This window comes from Phyllosticta capitalensis (genome assembly GCF_038381095.1).
Source record: "Phyllosticta capitalensis strain CBS 128856 chromosome Unknown BKA78scaffold_10, whole genome shotgun sequence".
Lineage (NCBI taxonomy): Eukaryota > Fungi > Ascomycota > Dothideomycetes > Botryosphaeriales > Phyllostictaceae > Phyllosticta > Phyllosticta capitalensis.
The window spans coordinates 777,454-805,426 of record NW_027117448.1 but is presented as its reverse complement, the minus strand read 5'-3'; the positions used below and the strand labels follow the sequence as shown (position 1 = coordinate 805,426).

At 55.5% G+C, this 27,973-nt stretch overlaps 13 protein-coding genes across 13 annotated transcripts; 9 read left to right on the top strand and 4 right to left on the bottom strand.

Moving 5' to 3' along the window:
- Positions 1-659: 659 nt before the first annotated feature.
- Positions 660-2,889, bottom strand: BKA78DRAFT_323408 (uncharacterized protein). Its single transcript, XM_066889203.1, has 2 exons — positions 2,370-2,889; positions 660-2,316 (listed from the first exon to the last, which is right to left on the bottom strand). Exons 1-2 carry the CDS (start codon positions 2,659-2,661, stop codon positions 992-994), a joined length of 1,617 nt encoding a protein of 538 aa, XP_066740462.1. The 5' UTR covers positions 2,662-2,889; the 3' UTR covers positions 660-991.
- BKA78DRAFT_30299 (uncharacterized protein) lies at positions 2,759-3,467 on the bottom strand. The gene has a single exon (XM_066887503.1). The coding sequence runs from the start codon at positions 3,317-3,319 to the stop codon at positions 2,825-2,827; it is 495 nt and encodes a 164-aa protein (XP_066740461.1). The 5' UTR covers positions 3,320-3,467; the 3' UTR covers positions 2,759-2,824.
- A 446-nt stretch (positions 3,468-3,913) lies between these two features.
- BKA78DRAFT_346510 (uncharacterized protein) lies at positions 3,914-5,286 on the top strand (the record flags this gene model as incomplete). Its single annotated transcript, XM_066890531.1, has 3 exons — positions 3,914-4,129; positions 4,185-4,737; positions 4,776-5,286. The coding sequence occupies 3 exons, from the start codon at positions 3,914-3,916 to the stop codon at positions 4,940-4,942; spliced, it is 936 nt and encodes a 311-aa protein (XP_066740460.1). The 3' UTR covers positions 4,943-5,286.
- Positions 5,287-5,396: 110 nt separating this feature from the next.
- Positions 5,397-7,959, top strand: BKA78DRAFT_338404 (Six-hairpin glycosidase-like protein; the record flags this gene model as incomplete). The annotated part of the gene is made up of 4 exons (XM_066890265.1): positions 5,397-6,362; positions 6,413-6,678; positions 6,738-7,517; positions 7,869-7,959. Exons 1-4 carry the CDS (start codon positions 5,457-5,459, stop codon positions 7,957-7,959), a joined length of 2,043 nt encoding a protein of 680 aa, XP_066740459.1. The 5' UTR covers positions 5,397-5,456.
- Positions 7,960-8,103: 144 nt separating this feature from the next.
- BKA78DRAFT_30287 (uncharacterized protein) lies at positions 8,104-10,277 on the top strand. Its single transcript, XM_066887489.1, has 3 exons — positions 8,104-9,369; positions 9,439-9,569; positions 9,624-10,277. The coding sequence occupies exons 1-3, from the start codon at positions 8,139-8,141 to the stop codon at positions 10,155-10,157; spliced, it is 1,896 nt and encodes a 631-aa protein (XP_066740458.1). The 5' UTR covers positions 8,104-8,138; the 3' UTR covers positions 10,158-10,277.
- A 131-nt stretch (positions 10,278-10,408) lies between these two features.
- Positions 10,409-12,604, top strand: BKA78DRAFT_346508 (uncharacterized protein). Its single transcript, XM_066890530.1, has 5 exons — positions 10,409-10,542; positions 10,603-10,957; positions 11,047-11,241; positions 11,293-11,872; positions 11,923-12,604. The coding sequence occupies exons 1-5, from the start codon at positions 10,458-10,460 to the stop codon at positions 12,385-12,387; spliced, it is 1,680 nt and encodes a 559-aa protein (XP_066740457.1). The 5' UTR covers positions 10,409-10,457; the 3' UTR covers positions 12,388-12,604.
- On the bottom strand, positions 12,605-13,639 carry BKA78DRAFT_346507 (DASH complex subunit Spc19). The gene is made up of 2 exons (XM_066890529.1): positions 13,433-13,639; positions 12,605-13,374 (listed from the first exon to the last, which is right to left on the bottom strand). The coding sequence occupies exons 1-2, from the start codon at positions 13,562-13,564 to the stop codon at positions 12,922-12,924; spliced, it is 585 nt and encodes a 194-aa protein (XP_066740456.1). The 5' UTR covers positions 13,565-13,639; the 3' UTR covers positions 12,605-12,921.
- A 147-nt stretch (positions 13,640-13,786) lies between these two features.
- Positions 13,787-14,928, top strand: BKA78DRAFT_323397 (F-type H+-transporting ATPase subunit J). The gene is made up of 4 exons (XM_066889201.1): positions 13,787-13,907; positions 13,986-14,015; positions 14,138-14,188; positions 14,390-14,928. The coding sequence occupies exons 1-4, from the start codon at positions 13,871-13,873 to the stop codon at positions 14,458-14,460; spliced, it is 189 nt and encodes a 62-aa protein (XP_066740455.1). The 5' UTR covers positions 13,787-13,870; the 3' UTR covers positions 14,461-14,928.
- Positions 14,929-16,020: 1,092 nt separating this feature from the next.
- On the top strand, positions 16,021-16,761 carry BKA78DRAFT_30005 (uncharacterized protein). Its single transcript, XM_066887142.1, has one exon. The coding sequence runs from the start codon at positions 16,165-16,167 to the stop codon at positions 16,699-16,701; it is 537 nt and encodes a 178-aa protein (XP_066740454.1). The 5' UTR covers positions 16,021-16,164; the 3' UTR covers positions 16,702-16,761.
- A 1,604-nt stretch (positions 16,762-18,365) lies between these two features.
- BKA78DRAFT_30053 (kinase-like domain-containing protein) lies at positions 18,366-19,953 on the top strand. Its single transcript, XM_066887217.1, has 3 exons — positions 18,366-18,629; positions 18,744-18,816; positions 18,872-19,953. Exons 1-3 carry the CDS (start codon positions 18,618-18,620, stop codon positions 19,867-19,869), a joined length of 1,083 nt encoding a protein of 360 aa, XP_066740453.1. The 5' UTR covers positions 18,366-18,617; the 3' UTR covers positions 19,870-19,953.
- Positions 19,954-21,613: 1,660 nt separating this feature from the next.
- On the top strand, positions 21,614-23,644 carry BKA78DRAFT_229177 (mitochondrial small ribosomal subunit Rsm22-domain-containing protein; the record flags this gene model as incomplete). Its single annotated transcript, XM_066883743.1, has 2 exons — positions 21,614-23,179; positions 23,321-23,644. Coding segments are annotated over 2 exons (1,890 nt in total), but the record flags the coding sequence as incomplete, so codon positions are not given.
- An 882-nt stretch (positions 23,645-24,526) lies between these two features.
- Positions 24,527-25,342, bottom strand: BKA78DRAFT_256461 (exosome complex exonuclease-like protein Rrp40; the record flags this gene model as incomplete). Its single annotated transcript, XM_066885089.1, has 2 exons — positions 24,527-25,081; positions 25,145-25,342. 2 exons carry the CDS (start codon positions 25,340-25,342, stop codon positions 24,527-24,529), a joined length of 753 nt encoding a protein of 250 aa, XP_066740451.1.
- A 144-nt stretch (positions 25,343-25,486) lies between these two features.
- Positions 25,487-27,954, top strand: BKA78DRAFT_323373 (chaperone protein dnaK). Its single transcript, XM_066889200.1, has 4 exons — positions 25,487-25,677; positions 25,734-25,770; positions 25,848-25,974; positions 26,028-27,954. Exons 1-4 carry the CDS (start codon positions 25,591-25,593, stop codon positions 27,490-27,492), a joined length of 1,716 nt encoding a protein of 571 aa, XP_066740450.1. The 5' UTR covers positions 25,487-25,590; the 3' UTR covers positions 27,493-27,954.
- Positions 27,955-27,973: the final 19 nt, after the last annotated feature.

Below are 27,973 nucleotides of genomic sequence, written 5' to 3'. Positions count from 1 at the left end.
TACCTGGAGTTCTGACCAGAACGCGAGAGGGTGAGAGAGAGAACGGGATGAGAATGTGCAGGAAAGGTAGGATGAAGATTCGAGCGGGGGCAGTTGGCTTCGGGAATCGGCTGGACGAATGTGATTGAGTGTGAAGCGCAGGCGTATGGAGACTCCACGTATGCTTCGCGACGGGCGAGGGTTGATTCAGATGAAGTGTCGAGGAGACGCGCTTGTGGGCCTTGAAAACCTCAGTAATTGAAGAGATGGCCGACAGAGAGGATGAGGGTGGAGACGCGTCGAGTGGTGCAGAAGGTAAAATGTGCACGTTGTTGTGGTATCGTCAGACACGCAGGAGTTGCAGTGGAGTGGGCGACGCAAGTGTTGAAGAACAGAGTCGCGTCCATGGAGTTGAGTGCCCGCTGCCGTTGCCAGCATTCACCGCAGCGGGCACCATGCGCTGCCCTTCTTTCTCATCTGCTCCAGCAGCTATATACTCCATAGAATGAGCGACAGGCACAACTTGCGTCGAGCTGCAACGCTTCGACGGGCCAGTATTTATAGTGTTAAAATCGCAAGGTTGACACACTTCAACAATTTGCTTGCAGCAACCCGCAAATGACACTCAGTGTGTCACTTCATCACAGAGACATATTTGATCGCGGGTTTTCATCATCTGCTTCATTGGAAAGCTGGTTCTGATTTGGCTACGTAGAAGTCATCCTTCCTGAAACCACCTTCCCATATCCGGTAGCAAAGCTTCTTGGCCCTTCCCACGCCACTGTATTCGACTCTTCTGGCGCCACAATTGCTTCGAGACTAGAAGTAGCGCATTGAAAGGCTACTTTTGGCAATCCTCATTCAGAAGCAACGAACCTCCTGGCGATACCCCCTTTAGCACCAGCAAGCCTTTTAAGTTCAGAATGTCCGTCTGTCGCCCGCTCCACCCGTGGTGATGTTGGAATAACTCATTCAGATTTTGGAAACCTTTTTTGGAGTGTATACTGTGCTCTTATTCGCAGCCGTGGGCAATGAGCACGGAGAGAATCTCGGTCTTGAGATCGGCGCGTGCCTGTCTCACAGCAGCTCGTCCCATGTTGGCAGCACGTCTCGAGTCTTTTGGATCAAAGTGGACCGGAGACACAAGAAGCTTGACCATATCCAAGCGATCCTTGTTGACAGCTTCGAGGAGCACATTCGCTTTGGTTGCCGTCTCCCATTTGCAGTACCGGAGAAGTACTTCCATTGCCTCAATTTTGTTCAAGTCGAGAGCTTTGAGGATCGGGTCCGAGCGGTATTGTTTTTTCTGCCTCATGTGCCAGTTGTAGGGCATAAGAACCCGTTCAACAACAGCAGCATTCACGTTTCCACCGCTCTGAAGAAGCAGCTCCAGGAATTCAGGTGGTCCAGCTTCGATTGCTGCCTCCAATGGAGTGCGCTGTCTCCAGTTGGAGTATTCGTTGATAGGAGCACCCATCTCAATCAAGATTTGGGCCAAAGTTGTTTTGATTTGTCGCTTATCAAGACAAACATCTATGAGCCCTTCACAGAGGTTCTTCTTGGGACAAGTAGGCTTGTGAGTCCAGAATGCCCGAAATATTGCTTCTGTGGTTCCGGTGGTGATTTGGTGACACATATCATTCCATTTGTAGATGTAGTTGCCAGTACCGCCAGTCCTGAAACAGTCATAGGCCGGCAAGACAGCTTGGAAAGCTTGGGTGTGGTTTCCTCTCAAAGCGCCTAGCAATGGGTTTTTGGAATCGGCCCATAGATCTTCGGGTTTGAAAGAGATCCCCATTCCTTGGAGGTATTTGATTGACTTCATTTGTCCATTTCGAGCGGCCGCCCATTGAGGAGTACCCATGAAACGGGGACCGGATCGTAGGAAACTCGCACTGGGTTTGGGTTTAATTTTCTCCAGCAGCGAGATATTACCCATCCAACATGCGACGACCCAGCAACTTTTGACGACGTCATCGTCCATGTTAACATTGTAAGGGTTACCGGCGTCATCGTACGTCCATTCGAGTCGACGTCTCAGGTTGAACACGATTGTTCGGGGGTGAGATGACTTCAAGACACACTGGCAGGTGGCCTCGAGATGTTCTTGCCGGATAGTCTCTGATTCAACGCCTTGCAATTGCATGAGTTTGTCAACAACTTGATGAATCAGAGCCAAGAGACTGATTGTGCTGTTGGGTCTGGCTTTGACCTCTGCCAGCAACAGCCGGTCGACCACGAAAGGTTTCGCAAGAAAGTCCCAAAACGTTGAGTTTGTCACTTTCAGGGGCCGCGCCGTTGCGAAAATTGCGTTGACGATTTCCACGTTGAAGAGTTCTGCGTGGGTCAGCTGCGGAGTGCGGACTCAGCCAGGATGACGGGTAACTCACTGCACACAAAGCGAAGGTTTATCATCTGGTGCATTTCAAGCGAGTGTAGCTTGCGCTGCTTCCAACCATACGGCTCTTTGGCAAGATCCGCCACGAACTCCTCCAAGATCATCCTGAACAGCTCCAAAGGGAGGGCCGTCAGACGGTCGACTTTCTTTTCCTGGGCAACGCGGCGGCGAGAAGCTGCCTTGGGTTTTGCCGGCGTTTTGCGAGCGGCCGTCTTGTCTGGAGGTTTGGAGACATCGGACGGAGGCGGATGTTTTCCCCTCGTCTTCGACCTTGTGACTGCCATGCTGACTAGTTGGTGGTGCTGTCAATGGTAGGCATAGAGTCTCGTGGCTTGAGTCGGCTCGCAGGACGATGGAACGCTGGGGGCGTGTTGCGCAATCTGGTGATGGGGTCTCGGAGCCCGGTGAGAGCAGCACGGTTGGAGAGTTGGGTCGTCAAGGCTCCGGTCAGAGTGCAGGTGAGGGAGAGAGTTTGCGAGGCGTCGTGAAGGAGCCGGGCGTAATGTGCGGCGAGCCCGTCAAAGCGACCGCGAGTGGGAAGCACGAAGTAGAGTCGCCGGCAGCTTGGCGGATGTTGTGTCTTGGACTTGACGGGTGAGAGGGCAAAGAAAAGATTTGGAGGTGTTGCGCGAAAGCAAAAGGCGTGATGGGCAGGCAGGTGCCGACGCGCCTGGTGCTAGCCCGAAAAGGAAGGCTGAGGGTCGCGAGCTCCTTCCCATTGCCAGACCTCCTCCTCATGGTTTGCACGCGCCCGACGCAGGGCCGGGTGGATTGCTTGAATGCTTCTGAGGTACCTGATGTGCCGCGCGATTTGGCGCTCGACCGGACAGTCAGCAAATATCTTGCGGCCTGTTTTGCTGCAAGCCTAGAGCGCGAGATGCCGGAAACCTTGCCCATGTTTCCCTTGTTTTGGGCTTTTCTGCAACTCCACCCAAATGACATGTATCGGCGCAATTGCAACCCATCTGGCTGACTGTCTGGCTAGCAGCCTCACGGAGAATCCAGTTGCCTGCCCTTCTGACTCCCAACAAGGCTTGTCTCGCAGGAGTTTCCCACTTAGCGCTTCAATTGTTCTTGGAATGCCTGCACCGACTGCTAGAACAAACAACAGGAACAGATACAAAACACAAGCTGCTAACCTTTACCCAGCATCCTCTTTGCAGTCACCAATGACGGAGCTTCTCTTCAGAGGCATTCAAAGGTGTGAAAAGAGTGCGATGTATCCGGATTTCAATCGCCCTAGGTCGTTCGGTACGTACCCCTGAGAGCTATTGAGATGGTTAAGTAGTTTTGTGTCATAATTCGTCTGTTTCTGTTTATCAAACGCCAATCATGAAGGAAGAGAAGGTCGACTCTGTCGATCCGCGCAGTCCACGGCGTCGTCATGTCGCCCTGTGCTTTTCGTCGACCAACTGTGTGTTGTGAAGACGACATCATAAGCCCACGGAACTTCATGGAGTCACAAAACTTTTCCAAAGCCCAAGATCGCGTCGTTCCAGTCACCTTCGCTCCAGATTCTTCCAGCAAGCCGAAACCATGGATGGCTACGAGAACAAAGCCCTCCTCTGGTTCATGCTCAGAATGAACTCGCTCCTCCTGGCTCTTTTCGTCTTCGGAGTCGAGGCCCACTACCTCTTCGTCGACGACACCTTCACACCAGCCGGAGTTGCGCCCGTGTCCAGCCCCGGCAAGCTGGGAATCCAGATGGCGATGTGGAGCGCGCTCATCTACTTCGTCCACATGGCCGTCTATGTAAGACGATCATGAATTCCACATCTGACATCGCACTAACATTCCATTCCGGTAGACGGTTGTCCCTTGTCGTGTGCAGGAGCACTACCACGTCGGTCCACAGAAGTTCTTATTCGCCGGTCTCTGCTTGTCCACTCTTGCTCTCGGTTCGACCTTCTTGGAAATGTTCATGGAGCTGCCTGCTTCGTATCCCTCTGGCACAACCGCAGATAACCTGGAGACCGAATTCTGCGCAGAGGCCAAATCGCGGGGAGCGAAATGGACTTGGGGATGCTGGATGCTTCGAGGTGCGCGTGTCTGCACCATCATCCTGTTTGTTCTCGTCCTCATCCAGTTCATCATCACCTGGTGCATTTTGCCTCAAGGCTGCTGGGAGATTCCACGTGCGCCAATCCGCGACCATATCCGCATGCTTTTCCATTGGGTTCTTTGCTTCCCTTTGAGCCAGCGCCGTGGAGCCAACGAAGACATTCCCTTGGAGACTTTGGAGGATGCCGGAGATCGTCCTGAGAGGAGACTGAATGACCCGGCACTTGAGAACATGCTCTTTGGCCCTTTCAGTCACGCGGAGCGGCAGAGGTCTCCGCAGCCTGAGAACCGGACGCAGGGTAAGTTTTGTTGCTTCCCAATTATTCCCTCCCGTTAGGGTGCTCTTTCAGCCAGACATTCGTGTCGGTAGCTAACCCGACTCGAGGTCAAGTCTTGCCTACCGTAGACGAGGAGCCGTCGACCCCGCCGCCAAACCGCCACCGCCGCCACAACGACCGCGCCTCGAGAAGCAGCAGCTTGGCTCCGCGCCCGGAAGGCGAGTAGCTCTCCACAAGTGCAGGCATAGCAGTTCCTCCGCCGCTCTATATTGCGGGGAATGCGCAGCGAGTCAGTTTTGAAGCTACCTTAGACACCATCTAAACGACTAACCGAGCCGGGTAGTGCAAATAAACGAGTCTTGGTCTTTTTCCCTTTCCGCCACGGTGCTTGGCACGGGTGCTCCACACGCCGAGTTCCAGATTTGGCGCAAAAAAGTTCACTATCTCGTCTAATCGTAGTGCGGAGAATCATTAGGAAAAAGCTGGGGTAGTTTTCGCGTTCGGTGCGTCTTCTTCCGTTTTGCCGAGGGTATGGGCTCCTTTGGGCTGCAGGAACATTCGCTTTCGAGAAGGGTTTGTGGGTCGGGACCAGAATGCAGCGATTCTGCAGGCTTGCGTCAGGTCAAGGTCGCAATGCCGTCAGTGGGGTACTTTTTCTTGCTTTCCTTAAGTCTTCCCGAGTCCTGGTTGATTGTCGTTAATCTTCCATTTCATTTCCAGCAAAAATTATTGCTTGGCAAATGGCAAGACCACTCTTCTCGCTCATTGTTTTCTTGTTGTCTTACAGTCTTTTTAGAGGCGTTGCAGGCGAGGGAAAATGCTGGCGCGACACTGTTTGTACAGGCCCCTCCAGCGCCGCATTCCCCGGTGAATGGGATTCGTACATTTACGCTCCATCTTCTCGCAATGTCGCTCCTAAGTCGATCCTGTCTCTCGAAACCGGCGCTGTCATATCCAGCTATCCCGGACCAGTTGTTCTCAACAGCGCGACTCCGGCTCTGGTTCTCGACTTTGGTGTCGAAGTTGGCGGCATCGTGTCGCTGGCATTCACCAGCAGCGGAAACAGCAAAGGCCCAATGGGCCTTGCCTTCACCGAGGCCAAAGACTACATCGGCAAAGTGTCAGACTCTTCCAATGGCAATCACACGCTCGGAGACGGAGCCATCTATGCCAACTTCAGCGGGCCTGGAGACCACTCCTATGTCATGCCAGACCGGAACCTGCGCGGCGGATTCAGATATATGACGCTGTTCCTGGATGACGATGTCACTGCTGCTGGGGTCAGCGTTGATGTTGGCAGCATTGAGCTCGAGATTGGGTTCCAGCCAACATGGTCCAACCTGCGCGCCTATGGTGGATACTTCAAGTCGTCGGACGAGCTGCTGAATCGCATTTGGTACGCAGGTGCTTACACGCTGCAGACCAACTGTGCGCCTGTGAATACGGGACGGGTGTATCCCCTGGTTCCATACGGGTGGAGGAATGATGGACTCCTTGGAAACGGCACCACTATCATCATGGATGGTGCAAAAAGAGACAGAACAGTTTGGCCCGGAGACATGGGGGTTGCGGTTCCAGCGGTCGCTGTGAGTACCGGCGAGTTGGAGAGTGTGAAGAATGCGTTGCAGGTCATGTATGACCACCAGGTAAGCCCCTTCAAGGCGCACCGAAAAGAAGCATTGCTGAAGTTTTGCAGGCCGCCGACGGGAGTCTGCCAGAATCAGGACCACCTCTCCTGCAGTTGGAGAGCGACACGTACCACATGTGGACCATGATTGGAACGTACAACTACGTCCTTTTCACCGATGACATGAGTTTTCTCGACAAGAACTGGGATCGGTATCTGCGGGCCATGGAGTATGTCTATGGCAAGGTCGGGGAGAGCGGTCTGCTGAATGTGACCGGCACTCGGGATTGGGCAAGGCTGGGACAAGGGTGGAACAACAGTGAGGCTAATATGATGTGCGTCCGACCCTTGTTCCGATGAGTCATTGTATACGCAATCCGCTAACGGTCAAAAGACTTTACCGCACGCTCATCACTGGAGCCAGTCTTGCTGACTGGAAGGCGAACTCAAGTCTGAGCGCAACATACACGTCCCGGGCTGCTTCGCTTCGACCGGCCATTAATAAGTATCTCTTCGACGAGGGCAAAGGACTTTACCGGGACAACGCCACACTCACTACAGTGTACCCGCAAGATGGAAACAGTCTTTCCATCATATTTGGCGTCGCTCCACCAGATAAGATGTCAGATATCTCCTCAGGTCTGACCCAGAATTGGCGAGAGCTAGGGGCGGAGACGCCGGAGCTGCCGGGCAACATTTCTCCATTCATTAGCTCCTTCGAAATAGAGGCGCATTTTTTGGCCGGGGAAGCTGGACGCGCTCTTGAACTCATCCGACGGACCTGGGGCTGGTACGCCAACAACAAAAATGGAACCCAGTCGACCGTCATCGAAGGCTTCCTCACGAATGGATCGTTTGGCTACCGCAGCTACCGTGGATACGCTTACGATTCGAGCTATCCGAGCCATGCACATGGATGGAGTGCAGGCCCCACGAGCGTTCTGACGAATTACCTCCTTGGATTGAGCATCACCAGCCCAATTGGAAAGACCTGGAAGCTTGCGCCGTCTTTTGGCGACGTGGAGAGTGTCGAAGGGGGTTTCAGCACTGCGCTTGGAAAATTCCGGGCAAGTTGGTCCAAGAGAGGCTCTGAAGTTTCGCTTCAATGGGAAGTCCCCGCCGGTACCGAAGGGACTGTTGTACTACCGGCTGAAATTGGAAAAGAAGCTGCGCTGTATCAAGATGGAGAGAAGGTTGAGGTTGACTTTCAAACAAGCCTGGAAAGCGTCGAATTCGGGGTCTCAGCAACCACGAAAATGTACACACTCAACAGTAAATTCTGAGTATGAGAAACGACATGCCGAATCATAATGTCGAAATGTTGACCTACATGGAGCACTCAATTCTGCCTGCGCTCCTCAGAATCTCCAAGGGCGACTGTGGTGTATACAAGGAGGCTTCAGGGGCGCGTCCGTGACATGAAGCTTCGATGGCGTCTACAACGTAGAGACAAGGAGTTGTCATGGATACGTCCACGCAAAGACTTAATAACGCTTACATCATGAACACAAGGAGTCTTCAACAGCGTACTAATGAGGAGCACAAGGAGGTATCATGGGCATCAGAAACCGAAGAAACTTGTCAATTGTAATGGCATGGTTGCAGATGCGAAATGACTTCTCATTGGGCCGATTTCGGATCGGAATAACTACATCCCGTCCCGAAGTATCCCCGACCGGAAAAACTATATACCGAGGCACGTGAAAGGCTCGTGCGTAGGGCTGATGATGTCTTTGCTGCTCACCCAGCTTCACCCACGACTCTCCATCACCAATTCTCAACCATTTGCACGAGAATGGCGACTCACAAAGCTGCGCCTACGGGCATGGACTCTGCTACACCTGACGCGACGTGCGTGGAGCAGTCGAATAACGCGCGCGACCTCATTCAGAAAAGCTACCTCCCTGATGAACTCATCCTCGACATCTTGAGCTACATTCCGCATGGCGGCAGGCACTCACAGTCCACCCTCTGGGCCTTCTGTCTCGTCGCAAAGCAGTGGTACGACTGCGGTATCAAACGTCTTTACGAACAGCCGTATCTGTACGGAAGGAACTACGACTTGTTTGTCAAGACAATCTGCCCTTCTGTGAATCTTCACGTCAAGAAGAGCGACTTGGCTGGTCATGTGCGGATCCTGGATTTGAGGAAGATCGTTCATCAGAGCAGCAAGTCTATGACGGCACGCCTACTCGGACGCACCAAAACCAGCCTTGAAGCGTTTGTTGCACCCCAGGCCTCTTTCGCAGTCAATTGTCTTGCCGCCTTGTCGAAATGCCAGCAGCTGCAGACGCTCGACCTCTCTCTCATTTCGGAGGCCATCAGCATTGCAGAACTTGCAAGGGCCCTCCAGCGCCTGCCACGGCTGAAGGTTCTCTACTTTCCACGCTCATCCAACGACAGCCGAAATGTCAGCGGCTCGATCAGTTGGCCGCCACTCGAGGAACTTCATCTGAGTGGACCACTTGACAGAGCATTTATCGATCATCTTGCTGGTGACGGACCAGGACAAGGCTCACTGCCGTCGACTCTGACAAATTTGACAATCGAGCACTGCACTCGTCTGCCCTTACTGAGTATTCAGGAGCTGCTGATCAGCGCGGGTCCCCAGCTCGAAAGGCTCAGAGTCTCCAACATTCCAGGCCTAGCCCAATCCAACATCGACTTTCTTCTGAAGCACTGTCCCAAGCTGAAGTGTCTCGAGATTTCCCTCGATTACATCACCTCACGATTCGTTGAGCTTGAGCGATGGCATCTCTCAAGCCATCCGCTCGAAAGACTGGATTTGCTGCGAGCCTCAGACGACCAGTTCATGTCAACATTCGAATTCGAGCCCAGAGAACTCCTCCCCGAGCACTTGAGTGAGGCCTTGGACAATGAATACTTCCCCAACCTCCGAATCATTCGCGTCTCCAAAGCTGCTCACTGGCACACGGACAAACTTGATGAGGTGCAGGAGCTGCAGGAAGCCCTCGAAGTCAACCAACTGACGAGCCAAGGCACAGAGTCTACGAGTAAGAGGATCGGTGTGTGGACAATCGATGATTGATCTCTATTCCCCCTTGAACAGAAAAAGCTGCTCATCTTCGCAATAGAAATAGAGTCCCTCTTCAAAATCTGCAATAACCAGAGATTCGTGGTCTTCCTGGGCTTCCCAGACCTACTCTCCAGACTACATCGATTCGTGGATCTCCAAAACAATTGCTCGTCTCACCGCCAGGAAAGAGTAAGTTCCCCCACTCATATGCAGCGATGAGGGATCTGACCAGTTTGTTCGTAGTATGACTTCTTTGAACTCTTTCACTTCGAGGCAGGAGAGGTTTCGGCTTACTCCCGCTATCACTCCGAGGATCACTTGGACGAGAAAAAGAACGGCCCCTCGATTCTCGCACTGCCATTTTCGGGTTTCATGGTTGACGCATGGGTCTGCTCTCATTGCGTCTGGAAAAGCATGATCATCAGCGCCCAAGAGTCGGGAGTTGTTGATCTTCCCACCGATCGTCAGCCGTGTCCATTTGCTCCATCCACCAAATGGGACATCCGAGGCTACGGGCCCCTAAAAGTCTATAACCAGGAGGTGACCAGTGATGAGGAGACGGATTCTGATGAAGAGACGGAGTCCGGGGAGGAGATGGATTCCGAGGAGGAGACGGATTCCGAGGAGACGGATTCCGAGGAGGAGACGGATTCCGAGGAGGAGACGGATTCCGGGGAGGAGATGGATTGTGATGATGAACAATCCGACTCTGATGAGCAGACAAATGGTGCTCACCTGGAGTCCTCGGGCGCGGACGCGGATGACTGGGAGATGTGATTTCAGATCACTCGCGGGACTCAGGACTCTGGTGGATGAGGTTTTCTTGTAGTTTTAGAAAGGATGATACCCCTTGAATTTCTTTACCTCCTACCTTGGCCTGCATCTATAACTTCGAAGTCTTGCTGCATGTGTTGTGAAGCGTGATTTCCTATGGCAGTATGTACATGAAGGTAGAGTGCATGCACGGAGATTAGCGTCGGATTTAGCGCCCGTAAAGATGACCATCGGCTTCCCTGCCTCATCTTCTACAACTTTCCCTCTAACATCAGCCTTAGCCCTACCGTGCCAATCGCCCCGATGCAACATCTCAAGCGCAAGCTAGAGTCCGCAAGCGCTTTGGGAGTGATCGAGACCAACAAGCGCGCGCGCCCAGAAGAAAATGGTACGCTACATCCACCTGCGACACTCCACGCTCACTTCATTCCAACTGACCCACTTCTAGAAGCTCCATCTGAGTCCCCAAGTTGCGCCGATGACAGCGCTCACTACTCCGCTGCACCTGCAACCCCATCATTCTTTTCGCTCCCAGCAACGACGGCAGCTTCGGATTCAGTAAACGAACGTGAGCAATCGCCAGAACACGAGCCAGGAACACACTTCGGAACGTTCACTGAGTTCGCAAAGGATAAAGCAACAGCCCAAAATCCACGCGGGTCGAAGAACAAGCGCAAGCCAAACCAGGAAAACCAGTCGCAAGGGTCTCGATTTGGACAGTCGGCAGCGCTGGACATTGATCTTGCGTCTGAGACCAGCGACCAAGAAGCGTTGGAGGCCGCGCTGTACTTGCAAAGCGTCAGGTAAGGAAGCCATTGTCCCTTGGCGCCATGCTTTTCTGCTGGTCCGCCGTCTCTGCCTACCGGTGCGGTAGCTGACAGAAATCCTCCAGAACCGAAGCGGGCGATCTTCCACATCTCACCAGGCTCCAAACCGAGACCGATATCTACGAGAATGGGCTTGGCGACTCTCGCGGCTACTATTCAGGCGGTGCATTCGTCTCTGCACCCGTTGCTGGGCCCACATTACCACCTGGCTTTGCCAATGCAGTCAGCGACAGATCATCAGACAGCGAAGATGTGCCAGGGTGAATATGATCGCTCTGAACCTGCAAGGCAGTCCGCTGACCTGCGTACAGATTGAGGAGGCCGCCAATGATTCTCCCTCAGAAAGCTTACAAGGCAGGTCTGATCGCGCGCTATAATCGAATGCACGCACTCTTGGGCTCCCCGCAATCCGATGCTATTGCTCGCACGTTTTACAAAGAGGAATACCTATACACCTACCCCCAAAAGTCGCAAACGGCAGGAAGGGCGCGCACTATGCGCAATTGGTTGGACAGATTCATTACCCGCCATCCAGCGCCAGCGCAGATTGCATGCGGGAGTGTGGAGAACATCCTCGAACTACTCAGCATGATCCGATTCATCCTCAGGCCAGGCATCAACCTGCATGCTAACACAAGCGCCTGGCTCTGGGCATTACTGTGCAGGCTTGACTTGTCCGATGTGCGTGGATCTGAAGAGATGCACATCATCAGGGAACTGGCCTTCAGAGCTCTGTGGGTTCGCTGCGGCTTCACGGGCGAAAAGATTCCTGAGGTCGAGATCAAGGCCCGAGACTTTGCATTGGACAACATGGAAATCTTTGAGTGGCTGGGCATGCCGTTGAACAAGCCACCTACCAAGGCCACGCGCAGAAAGATTTTGGAGGCAGAAGTAAGTCGATGCACCGGAAAGCTAATTTTCCAGCGCTAACAAAGTCTTAGAAAGAAGATGAGCCACAAGTTCCAAAGGAGGACGGGAATGGTGCGAAGGTCGACGCTCAGCCACCGTCAGAGGACCAGTCGCAGTCGTACGATGTGGACGCCGAGCTCAAGGATTTGATCGCGGCCCGTGTCGAGGAGCTTCGCGACAAAGAAAAAGATCAGGATCCTGCCTCTGTCGACGCAGCGGACAAGAAAGAATCGGCCCCGGCTCAAGCGGAGACCAAGCCTGGCGCCGAAACGAACGCGACAGATGCAAACGTTGAGGATGAAAGCAAGCCCACAGTCAATACGCGCACGACTCTCGACATGATCCTGGTGGTGGTCAGCGAATTGTTTGGACAGAAAGACTTGACCAAGTACTGCGAGAATTGGGATTGGGACTTGTACCACTTGGCCGAACTCGCAGAAGATGGAGAGGGAGAAGAGGGAGAAATAGAAGATGACGACGAGGAGATGGGAGAGTAGGGAGGACCTCCTGAAAGCCGCCAAAGGCCTACCCCTGCTGCTTTACTTGGCTTGGAGTAATTATCGAGGGTCAAAAGCTGCTTGGTGATGCGAGGCCGGTAGCTGAACGGGACATGCGGACAAAGTTGAAGATCCCGCCTTTAATGAGAGCATCCGTAGGGACAAAGTCATCCTTGATAGCTCAAATCCAGACGATGGTCTGATTGTGACGGGGAGGATTGAAGTTCCCGAAAATCGATTTGGTGATTTTTGACGGATGCTGAATCGCAGCCTCTACTGATTCTAGCCCACAGCCAAACATTTTGCATCATTGAAGGCCACAAGTCTGCAGTGGAGCTTGAGATAGTCCTTGGAAGAGAGGTGACTCTAGGTATTATGGCCAATTCACTTCAATGCTCGAGAATGGAATTGCCAGTGCGATTGAATTGCTGCGTAACCAGTGCTCCGGCCAACAGTCTCAAAGTAAAAGGGTATCATAAGCCACAGGCTTGCTCTCCAAGAACCACATGTCGCCACTCCTGCACCTCTGCTCCCTTACTCGTATCCGAAAGTCTGCGGCGCCGCCATACTCATCCTCAACTGCCTCTCCCTCTGCTGTGCCTGCAGCGTCAACCGATCAACGGCATAGCTCAACCTCTCCTTCTTCTGCCGCAGCTGCTTGACCCTCAGCTCCTCCAGTGGCGCCAGTCCGCCCTCCTCAGCTCTCGACTTTCCTCTGGATTCGCCAAAGCCTCCTCGTTCACCGGCCCTGCTTGCACTTCGTGATGCGCCCGCGCTCTTGCGTCCACTGCTCCCCGCCGCCGCGTCGTCCGACGACAGGCGCCCTTGGTTGAGCTCGTACTTGGCGATGAGCGACTGCTCGCGGCGCTCCAGCTTGTCCAGGTGGTTTGACACGCGCGAGAGGAGGTTGTCGACTTCGGGGCGGATTTCGGAGAGCAGACTGCGCTGCGCGGCGTGCAGGTCGGGTTCGGAGATGAGTTCAAAGTGCTGTTGTCGAGCGTTAGTTTATCAATTCGAAGCTCTGGTGGAAGGTGGAGAGCCTTACGCGCGTCGTTTGTAGAACCTTGGAGAGGCGGGGCAGGTCGTTGACGCCGGAGTCGAGGATGGAGATGGATGAGTCGAGGAGCTGCATGCTGCTGCGCAAGGAGGAAACGCAACCCTCGAGTGCGTCGGCCATTTTAGCAGTGACTTGGATTTTGAGTATGCTCCAGTAGATCTTTTGAATGGGTCCGTTGGATTGCGAGAGCTTGTCGAAAACGCGTGTAGAGCTTCAAGTTTGGAGTTCCTGTTTACAAACAGCGATCGTCCCGCCCCGCTCCGCCCCGCCACATCTTGGCGCGGGCATGCTCCGCTCCGACTTCGAACGAACCTCATTGCCGAGTCGTAGCCGCAAGGAACGCGAAGCAAAAGCTCACCACCACCGCCCTCCATCACCCACCCGATCCCCCACGACAACCGGAACTCCGTCTTCACCTCGGTCAACATGTCTTTCCTCGGCAGGAAGTGGCCCACGCCCGTCGGTACGTGCTCCGCCTCGGAGGCAAGCAATCAAAGGAAAGAGGGTCGTGAGGAATTGCGCTGACGGTTTGAGTGTACAGCTAAGCCTATGACGCCTTTCTACGTCGCTGGTACGCATTGAACTTCCCCTGCAATGGATTCGAGGTTTCCGCGTCCGCCCAATTGGACGCAAAGGACGGACGCGAGAGATTGCAAGAGCTAGGACCGTGAGGAGCTAACTTGAGCCCTCCAGGCATCGTCATCCTCTACGGCATCAACGCCGGCGCCAACGCCTACCGCCAGTGTACGTAGCCCTCTCGATTTCTTCCCAATGTCTCTTGTCCATATGGCCCCGTCATACGCCACGCTTCGTCTCATACTCCGCCGACTCCGCTCTCCATTCGGCCTGCATTCCTCCAGCCCTCCCCGCATCCATACTCGCGCCGGCTCCTGGGGAGACAAAATCGCACATGTGGACTGCTTGACTGACCTGCCTGTCTCATAGCCGCCGAGTTCAAGGACGACCCGCGCAACGCCCAGTTCGCTGCCGCCGCCGCCAAGGCCAACGGCCACTAAACGCGCTCCTCGAGCTACGGATTGGAAACAGTGATATCAGCATGATAGAGGAGGGCAGCATGGGAGTGTAGATATCGGAGCTACCACTGCTAGCGAGCTTGCAATTGAGCTGTTCCGGAGACCTTTCGTGCAATGGTTGTCCCTGTGTCGGCATCCCATCCTTTGTGTTTGCTGATCGCGGAGAGGAGATGGTCGCCATCTTAGACGGTCTCCTACATACGTCAAGAAGGAAGTAGACTTCAGACTTTTGAAGCAGTGCTCATGACTCTGTTCTTTCCAAATCTTTCCAGTCCATCATTCACACCTAACATTGCGAATCCATGCCCCTCCCAGATCTCGTTATGAAACTTTGGCTCAAGACAGCACGTTGGGACGCTGCATGGCACCAAAAAAGCAGCCACAAGGAGCAATCTCGCCGAGCAATCCATCGGCGCAGCTCCCGCTGCTGTCCCATCAATCCAAGCAACAAGCACGCGGTCTACCATTCATCCAATTGAACGTCAGAAGAGATACGTATATGCCCATCTCTGCCGCCTCTAGCGCTTGCCATGATTGCCCCTCTCCGCCGCCTCCTTTCCCCTTCTCTCCCTGCCGTCTCTCCTCGGCTTTTCCAGCATGTCTTCAGTCAAGAAAAGAGACCAAAGACACGTGCGACTCCCGCCCGCAGGGAGCTCTGTTGATGCTGAAGGAAAGTCATCGTCAACGCATAGCTGCTTGACTGTCTCCTGTGCCATGCCTCTAGAAGCTCAAACGCCAGTCCTCCAGCTAGAAAACACCTGAACACAACCCATGTCCCAGCCCTCACCCTCTTCCCATTTACTTCTACCACAACCTTTCATCCGATGCCTTGCCCCAAAATAACCCCCATCCCCATCACCATCACCGCACAAAGAAGAGCGACGGAAGGTCTGCCCACACGCAACTAGATCCCTTGCCCCCCCCCCCCCCCCCCCCCCCCCCCTCTGGCCCACCGGTAAGCAAGTCAATCAAGCAAGCGGACGTAGGACATCCATGGCACCTCCTCCTGGCTCCCTCCAGCATGTCGTGCATCCAGCGCGCACGTGGGCATGGTTGGTGTGCCATCCATGCGATGGAGCTACTGCATGTGCATCTGGCGCGCCCGGCCGGCCACCCGCGTTCCAGGCCAACTAGTAGGTAGGTAGACGACTGACTTGCGTTGTGTTGTAGATTACCGGGTAGGTAAGTGGGTCGGGTCTGGGGTAATGTGGTACGTCGGGGTACCGACTGTGCAGCAATGGTGAATGATTGGGGTAGAGGTTGGGGTGATGGGTCGGTTTCTTTGGTGTTCGTTTGGTTGGGTTGGATTGGATTGGATACATAGGTAGGCATGGGGGAGAGGGAGGAGCAGGAATGACGTCGATGGAGCGTCGGGTGGCAGGTCTGGTGGTCGGTCATGCGAGGACCCCATGTGCGCCCGTACGTGCCTTAGCTGCAGTCCAGTACGGATACTCCTAGGTTTGTTGGTTGACGGACTACTACCTCCTCTGCGGGTTTTGGGCACGCTGTGAATATGACAGCAATGTTGCGATATGGGCGACTCCATAAATCTTGTGTGCCGCATTCGGTAATCATGTAGCGGGTGCAGAGAAAAAGGAGCATTATTATACGCATGTCAGCAGGCACGGATAGAGTAGTTGGGTCGCAAAAGAAACGTCAACTCCGAGGTAGTGCAGAGGCGCTTTCATGATCGCTCCCTGTGGAAATAGACACATCTTGATTCGGCAATTTGGTGCCATCCACCTCGGAATGTTTTGCTGCCTGAGACAGGACCGACCGGTCTTGAAGCTCGTACGGAGACACTTCGCTTACCGCACATGTCGCCCCCGGTGGTGCAAGGCGCGAGGAAGAGGCTGCGGGAACGAGATGGCGAGCTCGACGGCACGCCGATGGTGGAGGAGGGTGGGTCGGGTGACTTGTGAGGTGAGCGAGCGAGCGAGGCGGGGAAAGGCACTCCGCATCCAACAGACTCTCCACCGGTTTGCAAAGCGAATAATCGTGATGTCGTCGTGGTATTGCAGGATTTATGCTGCTGATGCTGCTGGATGCTGCGCGGCGAGGCGACTTGGAGACGGCGTACTGGCGCGTCGTGAGGAATCTATACATCTGGGACGTCGCCTAGATGCGGAGCGTGGCATGCTTGGTGCAGCAGGGCTGGGGCCGCGTGAGGCGTGGCTGCCGGGGAATGGACGGTGGGAGAGCGCCACCACGCAGGCCGTTTGACTGCTTGCTGCCATTCCATGGGTGGTCGAGATTCTCTCATAAGGGCTCAGGGCAAAGGGGCAGGGAGTGAGCGGGCGTGTTTGCTTTGTGTTTGCTGTTTGGCAGTTGGAGGTCACTTGTCAGTCTCGGGCTGTGGAGACGATCAAGGGTCCGGGGGTCCATCCGGTGCTCGTGTGGAGAAAAGAGCAATTTAGCTGGGCTGGACTGTGCAATGCCATCATCAGCACAAGACGAATGGTAGCCGCAGCAACGCCAGCATTTTTTTCATCGCCGGAGCAGATTCTGCGAGGTCGGCAGGGAGAATTGTGGGCGGGCTCGGTGGATAGCTTGCAAAAGGGGAAGGTCACGATGGCAGGCAGATGAGATGCGATGCGGCACAAACGGTCGACAGTGGTCGAGGGCTTGATGAGTGGTGTTGTTTGGAGCACGGCATGGGCGCCACGATGACCATCTACGGCCCGAAGGGGCTTGGGATGGGGCACGGCTGAGGCTCCGGGCGGCAGCATGAGGACTTGTTTGGGACATGTCGTTTTTTTGTGATATAATGGTACAGCTACGTCGGGCTGGCTACTTAAGTTACTGCTGTCCCCTAGCTGCTGTCCTGGAAACTAAAAGAGAGAGACGGCGCGTGGCTTCAGCTTTGAGACAGCCGCGCCGGACAACGAGAGACATGATGCGCTGCAAGCGAAGCGCTGACGCACAAGTGATCCAGGCCGTGGTTTGCATGCGATGGACTTTTGATATTGCCTGTTTGGATGCCCAGAGCCTGGTCGGGCGGCTGCCTGAGTTTTCTTAGGACCGGACGTCGCCCAAGGCGGCAATAGTTGAGTGCCTGACGGGGATAGCAATAAGATGTTTAGAGAGATTTGTTGATGGGAGATGGTTGGTTGAGTGAAGAGTTGACTTCATGTTACTTTGTATAGATCTTCGCAGAGGCAGCGCCTGGGCAGGTCGGCGGCTCCCAACACCACCAATGGCGAGTCCCAAGGGGCCAACGCCAACGCCTCGTTTGTTGGTTGCAGCAAGTAGCAAAGACTGCCGTGGATCTTAGGCGCCAAGACCCTCTGCCATCCCGTGCCACTGACCACTGTACAAGTGTGGGCAGGAAGGTGCGCCGCCTGCGCCTGCATCTGCGCCTGCACCTGCCGAGAAGGCTCCCTACTTCTACCTGTGTGAATCTACTTCTCCTCCGACCACCACAACCACCACACCTCTCCCCTCTTTGTGATCGCGACGGTCTTCTGCTGTTGCGATACTTCTTCTCCCAGGCTTCGACCACCACCGCCGCCCGGGCTCCTTTTGGTTTGTCCCTTTTTTTCTTCGCCGCCCGTCCCACCCCCTTTGCCACGGCCCCGCCCGCACACCCAAGCCCAACATCCAGCGTTGCCGCTCGTGTCGGGCTGCAGTCTCATCGCCCTTCTCCACCACGACAAGACGACGGGCGTAAGTGACTCCTCCCCACCCACGCAACACAAGCACCTACCTGCTCGACCACCACGCTTTCATTCCTTCGCTCCCGCGCGCCTGCCTCCCCTCTCTCTTTCCCACTCGAGGCCGACAAGTCACAACACCTCACGCACGCCCTTTACTGTACATCTCTCTCCGGTCCATTGCTCTAGCCAAGCCCCGGGCCCTTCTTTCTACTTTTTCTTTGTCGCGCTCTTCTGCCCGCTCCCGCTCAACTCTCCTCTCGCCCCTTTCAACTCTCTCCTCAACGTCCTCATTGTTGCGTCGGCCCTACGCACACCGCCTTGCTGCCAAAGCCTTGCTGACCGGCCTTCTCACCCGCGACAGTTTAATAACCCTACGCGTGTCCGCCACCCTCGACTCGTCTGCAACCCAGACCACCCTCCACCAAACCACCAACTCGATCCTTTTCTCCGACTGCTTCGCTCCTGCGTGCAGTCTCGACAACAATGACGACCATGGTATGTGGACTCAGCTTCGATTCGCCTGTGCCGCCGCACCCGCCTCAGCCTCATCCACCTCGCTCGGCCCCCTCCGCGTCTGCAAACAACACCCCAAGCTGACACATCTGGCAGGATTTGCGTGTCGGTAACAAGTACCGCATTGGCCGCAAGATCGGCAGCGGTTCGTTCGGTGACATCTATCTCGGTTCGTGCTCGCTTTCCGTTTCGGTCGCTCGAATTCCTTCTGACAGCTGCACCAGGCACCAACATTATCTCGGGCGAGGAAATTGCCATCAAGCTCGAGAGCGTCAAGGCCAAGCACCCCCAGCTCGAATATGAGGCTCGCGTCTACAAGTCCCTCGCCGGAGGCGTCGGTATCCCCTTCGTTCGCTGGTTCGGCACCGAATGCGACTACAACGCCATGGTCCTGGACCTACTCGGTCCCAGCTTGGAGGACCTCTTCAATTTTTGCAACCGCAAATTCTCGCTCAAGACGGTCCTGCTGCTGGCCGACCAGCTCATCTCCCGCATCGAGTACATCCACGCCAAGTCCTTCATCCACCGCGATATCAAGCCCGACAACTTCCTGATGGGCATCGGCAAGCGGGGTAACCAGGTCAACGTCATCGACTTTGGTCTGGCCAAGAAGTACCGGGACCCGAAGACGCACTTCCACATCCCGTACAGAGAGAACAAGAACTTGACCGGAACTGCCCGTTATGCGTCGATCAACACCCACCTGGGTGTCGAGCAGTCTCGCCGCGACGACATGGAGTCGCTCGGCTACGTCATGCTGTACTTCTGCCGTGGCTCCCTCCCCTGGCAGGGACTCAAGGCTGCCACCAAGAAGCAAAAGTACGACCGCATCATGGAGAAGAAGATGACCACTCCCACCGAGGTCCTCTGCCGTGGCTTCCCCAACGAGTTCGCCATCTACCTCAACTACACGCGCTCGCTTCGCTTCGACGACAAGCCCGACTACTCCTACCTCCGCAAGATCTTCCGTGACCTCTTCGTTCGCGAGGGTTTCCAGTACGACTACGTCTTCGACTGGACCGTCTACAAGTACCAGAAGAACGCTCAGGCCATCGCTCAGGCTGCCAACAACCAGGCTGCGCCCGAGGACGAGGACAAGACTCGTGGTCGTCACGTCACCGGCACCGCCGCGGCTACTGGCAACCAGACGGCTGCTGGTGGCACTGTCACGGACAAGCGCCGTGGCCCGGTCAACCCGCGCGAAGGAGGTACCGGAATGTGAGTGCTCAGACATTGTCCATCCTTGTAAGGGCTCTTTCCTCTGCGGCTTTAGTGCGAAGACGCTTGGCGCGGGGGGTGTTTCGGTACGTTACTAACGCCCGTGTCCAACCGCAGGCAATTGCGTTCCTCTAAGCGTGGTGGTGCCGACCAGTACCAGTCGGGCTACTGATGAATGAACGAAACGGCCCTAGCTTGGCATACAACTCTCATCTCATATTGTGGCACAGTCGGAAGGCACGCAGTCCGATGGCCTCGTCAACATCGGGAAACGCGGCCTCGCCGTCCGCTCGACTCCGACATCAATGGACGGCACAGACTCTCTGCTCACTCTCAGCTCACGTCATGTTTTGTCGGTTTGCAACAATTAGACCGATCATCGGTTCTGGTGGAGGTTTCGGCCTTGCCATTATATCCGGCAGAGGACTCGGTCAACACCAGTGCTCCAACGGTCTTTCGGTTGATTTGCCTGCGTCATTCTACGCGCTGGCCTCGAAGGCGGTTCATGGGTGTTGGCCGAGGTTCCATCACGGTCCGCATCTGACATGAAATCGGGTTGCTTTTGACTGCAACACCGATCGACAGTCTTCCATGGACACAAGCGACCAAGGTGGCGGGGACACGACTGCAATGGGATTACCAGATTGATTGTTTTGTCTGCTTCCGGCTCATCTAATTTCCCCTTACCCGGTTTCCTTTTCCTCCTGTTTTTGCTTTTTCTCCTTTTATTGCTTTTGTCTTGTTAGGGTTTTCCTTCGCCTCCGCTCGCGTGCATCACTTCCGGCACAGTGTCTGCTTCTGGGGAGGTTTTGCGTTTTATCAGGGGACGATTCCAGACAAAACAAATTGCAAACAAGTGCCCGGCCGCGGCTTCGGAACGGGGTTAGCACTGGGTACGGGGATGGAGAGCGGGACGCTTTGAAGCAGTGGCGGCGAGGAGTAGAAGTGAAGACACTCCTTCGAGGTTGGAGCTCTGCACAGTCACTGTGAGCTTGGCGGGCTGCTTGGGAAGATGGGCGGTGCATGGACGACGGAGGTGCTCTTTTATAGTTGCGTAATCAGGTGCAACTCGACTCTCCTTAACTGCTGCCCTGTATTGTGAATGTGAATTCTCAATCAATCATGTACTGATACAATAAACAATGCCACAAGAACCGTGAACTAAAGGACCTGAACACAGTGCTCGTCCCTGCCAAGGTGGTGAGTCGAGGTGTTGAGGGTCCAGTGGTGGAGATGCCTGAGTCAGGCTTGTTGCCGGGATCTGCGTCTTCGGCATGCGCTACGCAAATATCAAAGCGCTGATTTGCCGCCCAGCTCCAAGAAATTCGCAGCCATCGCGCGCAATATTTCGACCACAACTCCCAATCGACAAATACGCAAATCGGTCTTGGAAGCGTGCCCGCTGCTAGCTGGAGCGCTCGCATCTGGACGAGTAGCCGCCCTACATCATGCTCACAACGCGGCCACTCCAATCTTCAGTGTGCAGAGCATGCCGCTCGAAGCTGCGGGCAAATGCCACGACCGTTCTCGACACCAGTAGCCGCTCTTTGTCAACCTCCAATGCCCCAAGACTTGCGAAACGCATACGATTGACTCCCACGCCGACGCATTCACACCGCGCTTTTTCCACGACGCCAGCAAGACAGCAAAATCCCTCGAGCAATCGCCACGAGAAGGCAACGGACGAAGAATCAGGACGCTACCAAGAAGAACCTCTCGATGGAGAAGAGTTTGACGAGGTTCCGATTACGGTCGAGCAGGCCGCACGATCTGCGAAACAAATCTTTGGCGACGTCCTGCCAGAAGGGCTTCTGAATGAAGAGGAGTACCGCTTCTACAGGCGGCTATACGGCGAGCCCATTCGCATAATATCTGCGGCAGAATACTTTGCGGAGAAAGAGGCAGAAGAATTCGAACGGGCGGCCAGGGCTGCAGAGGCCTCAAAGGACAAACTGTACAAGGAGGACGCTTCTGGAGACCTGCAAGAAGTCGACTACTATGCAAATGCACCGGATGGAGGCAGAGTGATTGAAGAAGGCGAGGTCTTGGAGGACGACAATGCTGAGCCAGAAGAGGACGTTGAGGATTTGGAAGAGGGCATGGAAGAGCTGGACCTCGAGGACGACGAGGCGGGGGTCTCCGGAGAACACATCAGAGCACATCCATATACTTACCTTGGACGCTTCGCCACCTCTCCTTCAACGATACAATTGCCAAAAGCCGAATTCGTGGACCCAGTCAAAGACATTCTCTCGTCATCAAATAACAAGCATTTGCGGCAAACCGCCGAGCGTCTGTTTGGTGGTCACAGATTACCACACTCGACTTCTACGCCACGGCCGCGCGGAGGAGAGCTCGTGCAAAAGCCAATTCCACTAGAAGCATCCATGGCTAGGATGGCCCCAATGGAGAGCGATTCGTTCCTGGCGGCCATTATGCCCGGAGCCTATGCGTCTGCCATGAGCGTGATGATCGAAGTCCGCAAGCGTCTTGGGAGTGCGTGGTTGGAGGGCCTTTTGCAAAAGCCAGGCGGCCCCCTGATCCTGGATGCTAGCTCCGGAGGCGCCAGTGTCGTTGCCTGGCGGGAGGTGTTGAAGGCCGAATGGGCACGCATGAAAGAAGACGGCACTGTTGCGGACGCTCGCGCTCAGCCTCCTCTCGGGAAAGCCTCCGTCATTTCAGGCTCGGACACGCTGCGTAAACGCGCCTCTCGCTTCCTCGATGATACGACATTCTTGCCTCGTCTTCCGGAAGCCATACTGTCAGGGGAAGAAATCGGGCCCCAGCATCGAAAGGTTTACGACATCATTGTCGCTCCGCATCTACTTTGGGGAATTGAAGAAGACTACATGCGCAAGAACACTGTCCAGAAACTTTGGTCGCTACTCAACCCCAAGGGTGGCGTCTTGATCATTCTTGAGAAGGGCATCCCCCGCGGCTTCGAGGTTGTCGCTGGTGCCCGCGATTTCATATTGAAAAGGCTCATGTCATCCCCCGGTTCAACTCATACCTCACCTGCACTAGACGACCTGCTTGGTGAACCGATTGAAAAGGACAAGGGCATGATTGTTGCTCCGTGTACCAATCACCTGGGCTGCCCCATGTACAAGGTCCCTGGCATTAGCCGGAACCGAAAGGACTTTTGCTATTTCAAGCAGCGGTTCATCCGCCCTGGCTACCTTCAAAATCTGATTGGAGCCAAGGATCGGAATCATGAGGACGTGCAGTTCAGCTACTTGGCCGTCATGAAGGGTCAGGATTTGCGTGCATCTGAGGGTTTCATGCTGGAGAACGATGCCACAGACGCCGCCTTTGTCGGACACGGAGACCGCAACCGCAATCCATTTGAAGCTGAGGAGCTGGCCGAAGCCGCTGCCCAAGAGGAATTGATCGCTAAACTCGAAGGGAGAACAGGGCCTACTGAGCAGGATGGCGAGGCGGCTTCGCCACAAGAGAGCGCAGCCAACAGCACAGCAGGGCAAGAAGCGGCGTCAGCAGATCTCCAACTCCAATCAACCACGCCCTCCGAAGTCCAACACAGCACGCTCGCCCCCAACCTCCTCACGCTCACGCTCCCGCGCGCCATCCTGCCGCCGCTCAAACGCCGCGGCCATGTCCTGCTCGACCTGTGCACGCCGGCCGGCAACCTCGAGCGCTGGACGGTGCCACGCAGCTACGGGCGGCAGGCCTACCGCGACGCGCGCAAGTCGCGGTGGGGCGACCTGTGGGCTCTAGGCGCCGCAACACGCGTGCCACGCAGCGTGCGTCTCGGCAACAAGGAGCCCCCGTTGTCACTGCAGGCGCTCAAGGTCAAGGCGGGCACGAACCAGGGCAGGCTGAGCAAGCAGGACAAGAAGAAGCTCAAGGCGATTAGAGGCAAGCATGATAAGAAGGGCAAGATCTCGAGGAGCATGACAAGGACTACGAAGACGGACGCGGAGCTCTTGGAGGAGGTCTTTGGGTAGGCTGGAGTGACCATCATCACCTTGCCTCTGGCGGTTGCTGTATAGATACATGCGGTGTTTGTGGATGTAGATGCCTCTCCCCTTTACCCGAGACCAAGTCTCCTCTCTCAACCTAAAGCCAATCCAAAAATCTCGACTTGCCTATCTTCTCCCCCCTTGGAAAATATTCCAAGCATCGCTCCAACAAAGACGATGGTCTACTCTTTTCCCCACCCCTTGCCCCAGCTTTGTCTAGCGTTCTTTGAGCTTAAGAACCACAGCCTGTCTGATAGCGATCATCGCTCGCTTCTTTTTGGAAGACAGACATGCCCGTACCCGAACCCTCGGATACGCTGACGTACAGCAGAGGTCGCGATAAGCTTAGACGTAAGCTCGACGTAGTGCGCCACCACTACTTCGGACGACAAATGTCTTTGCGGTGTGAGACTTTGGTCGTCATCTTGTGCTGAGAGTGGCGAGCGTCCTCATTCTTCCCCGCTTTCTGTCGTAGACAATTCCGGTTGTCTCACTGTGACTGCAACTTTCACACCTCCATGCCCTTGACACCTGCCGCTTCAGAGCAAGTTCCTTGCATGACATGCTTTGCTTTTTTCCCCGTCCAGAACCCGAGAACGCCAATTGACTCCCGGTAAATGCGGGAATAGATGAAGCCCTCCCAACGCCATCCACTCCATTGCACGGTGGAGGGTGAAGTTTTTACAATGTCTTCAAGACCTTGGCCACAACCTCGTGCTGGCCGTCGACACCCAAGCCCTCGCGATCCGCCTCTTGTAATGCCCTGCCCACAGCCAAGATGACCTTGACACCCTCGTCGCTGTCAACCCACACGCGGCCATTCCGGCCCACAGCGACCTCGAACCTGACGCGCTCGGCCAACGCCTCCAGCACGACGACCCTGCCAGGACCGCCCTCCTCGCCATCCTTTTTCCCCGCGGGCATCAGCAGCCGGCGCGCCATGCCCGCGCTCACGTCAAACACCATGCCGCCCTTGAGCGGGCCCAGGCCGTCGGCCTTGCCCGTCGTCGCGCTCAGGCATTCGAGCTCGGGGTCCATGTGCTTGGAGGCGGCGGCGACGCGGGCGTAGACGATGGCGCCGGACGCGAGAATGGGGCGCGTCTTCTTGGTTGCGTTTTCGAAGGCGAGGTGCGGCAGCGTCGCGAACGGCGTGTGCGGGGAGAGGGCGCAGTGGTAGGAGTCGGTGCTCGAGTGGTGCACTTGGGCGATGACGAGGTCGTTGGTGTGGGGGATGTACTGTGGACGGCAGATTAGACGAGGTTCTTTTGGTGTAGCAGAATTTGGGGTCTCGGAGCTTACGCGACCGCTGTTGTATTCGACCCAAATGCCATTCTTCCTGTTGTCGACATTGAGCGTGCCCGCAACGGTCGAGGTGATGGTCGACGGCGGCGTGTGTCGCAGCCCTGGGCCGAGTCTGAGGGGCTTTTCCGGATTCTTGGACGTCGGCAGCAGAGACTCGGGAATCTCCTCTCCCGGAAGAACAACTTGGACCGCCATCTTCAGAGCCAATCTGCGGTTTGTTGTAGGAGGTAACTTTTTCGATTGGCGCGCGGAGCAGTTATGATGTAGTTTATCCGGCGTTCAACCGGCTGTTGCGGCCAAAAAATCGATCAACGACTTTCTCAGTTCTCCACCACCTTTACTCGACCTCGCCGTCCCTCCCCCTCTTCCCGCCCCGTGTCGAGTTGGATTCCTTTCGATCGACGAGTTCCGAACATACAATCGTTTCCGAAAAATCTTTCAAAATGAGCGCCGAAGAGAGCGGTCCCTCCAGGGTTGTCATTGGTATCTCCTTTGGCAACTCCTACAGCTCCATTGCCAGCGTCAGCCCTGTACGTATCTGTGGTTGACATGGAAATAATTTGGGACGATTTCTGACTCTTTGCAGGAGGGCAAGGCTCAGGTCATCGCCAACGAGGAAGGAGGTAAGTCTAAGGAAGTCCCAGAACAACACGACCAGCGGCCGGCGCAAAGAACGCCCAGCTAATCCAACCTCCTCCAGACCGTCAAATCCCTACCATCCTCTCCTACGTTGCTGGTGAAGAGTTCCACGGCACCCAGGCCAAGGCGCAGTTGATTCGCAACCCTAAGAACACCGTCGCCTACTTCAGAGACTTCCTCGGCCAAGAGTACGGCGCCGTTTCGACTTCTTTCAGGCCGAAGAAGCTAACATGCTTGACAGCTTCAAGTCGATAGATCCCACCCACAGCCACCAGTCGGCACACCCCAAGGAGCATGAATCCACAATCGCTTTCTCGATCAAGGACACCGAGGAGGACCAGGAGAACACCCGCACCATTTCCGAGATGACGACCAGGCACCTGCGCAGGTTGAAGAACTCTGCTTCCGACTACCTCGGAAAGACTGTTACCGCCGCCGTTGTCACCGTCCCCACCAACTTTGGCGAGGCCCAGAAGGAGGCTCTGGCCAAGGCCGCAAAGGACGCCGAGCTTGAGATTCTGCAGTTCATCAACGAGCCCACCTCTGCCCTTCTGGCCTACGACGCCAGGCCCGAGGCCAAGGTTGAGGACAAGGTCGTGGTTGTTGCGGACATTGGTGGCACTCGCTCCGATGTTGCCGTGATTGCTTCAAGAGGAGGCATGTACAGCATTCTGGCTACCGTCCACGACTACGAGACCGCCGGCGCGCAGCTCGACCAGGTCCTGATGGACTTCTTCGCCAAGGAGTTTATCAAGAAGCACAAGGCGGACCCCCGCACGAACGAGCGTGGTCTCGCAAAGCTCAAGATGGAGTCTGAGGCCGTCAAGAAGGCGCTTAGCATCGGCCAGAGCGCCAACTTCAGCGTCGAGAGCTTGACTGACGGCATTGACTTCACTGCCACCGTCAACCGCTCCCGCTACGAGCTGCTTGCCAACAAGCAATTCGCCAGCCTTACCCGTCTGGTGACGCAGGCCGTCGAGAAGGCCCAGCTCGACGTTCTTGACATTGACGAGGTCATCCTCTCTGGTGGCACCTCGCACACCCCCAAGCTCGCCCGCAACATCCAGCTTGCCTTCCCCGAGAGCACTCTCGTCCTTGCCCCCGCGACCTCCACCGCCGCCATCAACCCCTCGGAGCTGGCCGCCCGTGGCGCTGCCATCCAGGCGTCGCTCATCCAGGAGTTTGACTCGGAGGACATTGAGCAGAGCACCCACCCTATGGTCACTCTCACCCCCCACACCAGCAAGGCCATTGGCGTCCTCTGCATCTCCGAGAACGCCGAGCACGGCCGTTTCAGCCCTCTCGTCGAGGCCGAAACCCCCGTCCCCATCCGCAAGACTGCCGTCATCGCCACGCCCCGCGAGGGCGGCGACGTGCTGGTCAAGATCTGCGAGGGCCTGCGCGAGATCAAGGTGGAGAAGCCGGAGCCCAAGCCCAAGGAGAACGGCGCCGACAAGGACGAGGACGACTCGGACTTTGACGACAGCGACGACGAGCCCGAGGAGATCCGCAGCAAGGTGTGGAAGGCGGGCAGCCCGCTCGCCGAGGCGGCGCTCAAGGGCGTCGCCAAGGGCTCCAAGGTCGAGGTGCAGCTCAACATTGGCGCCGACCTGGCCGTCAACGTCGTCATCCGCGAGGTTGGCGGCAAGGGCGGCATCAGGGGCTCCATTGAGAAGCCCGCCGTTGCCGAGAACGGCAGCGCATAAGCGCTTTGATCGTTGGAGAGAGGTAAAAGGTGGAGCAAGCGTCGTTTGGGTGGAACGTCTTTCACGTGCGTGGCATTGGAGCGGCATTCTGAACGGTTGTCAGTGTGGAAATGAGCATCATGCGTGGGGGAGAGAGGAAGAGCAAGAAGAAGAAGTGGTAGACGAAGAAGAAAAGACAAGGTGAGATGGTCAAGACAAGCAAGACACAACAGACAGGATAGCTTGGTTGGTCAACACACAAATGTATGAGAACTGGCGTTCTAGCGGGGGTTTTTTAGAGATCTGGATGGAAAGAGATATTGCGGACGATCAGTCACTTGTTTTTTTCCCGTTGTTTCCTTCTCATTTCGTAGTGGCAGAGACTGCATCGGTGCTACTGATAGATCATTGGGTTCAAGAAAATCATTTGCACTGAAAAATCATTTGCACTGCTCTCTATCATGTTGTCTGCCATGTGTGACGCTTTCCTTCTTCGTACCGG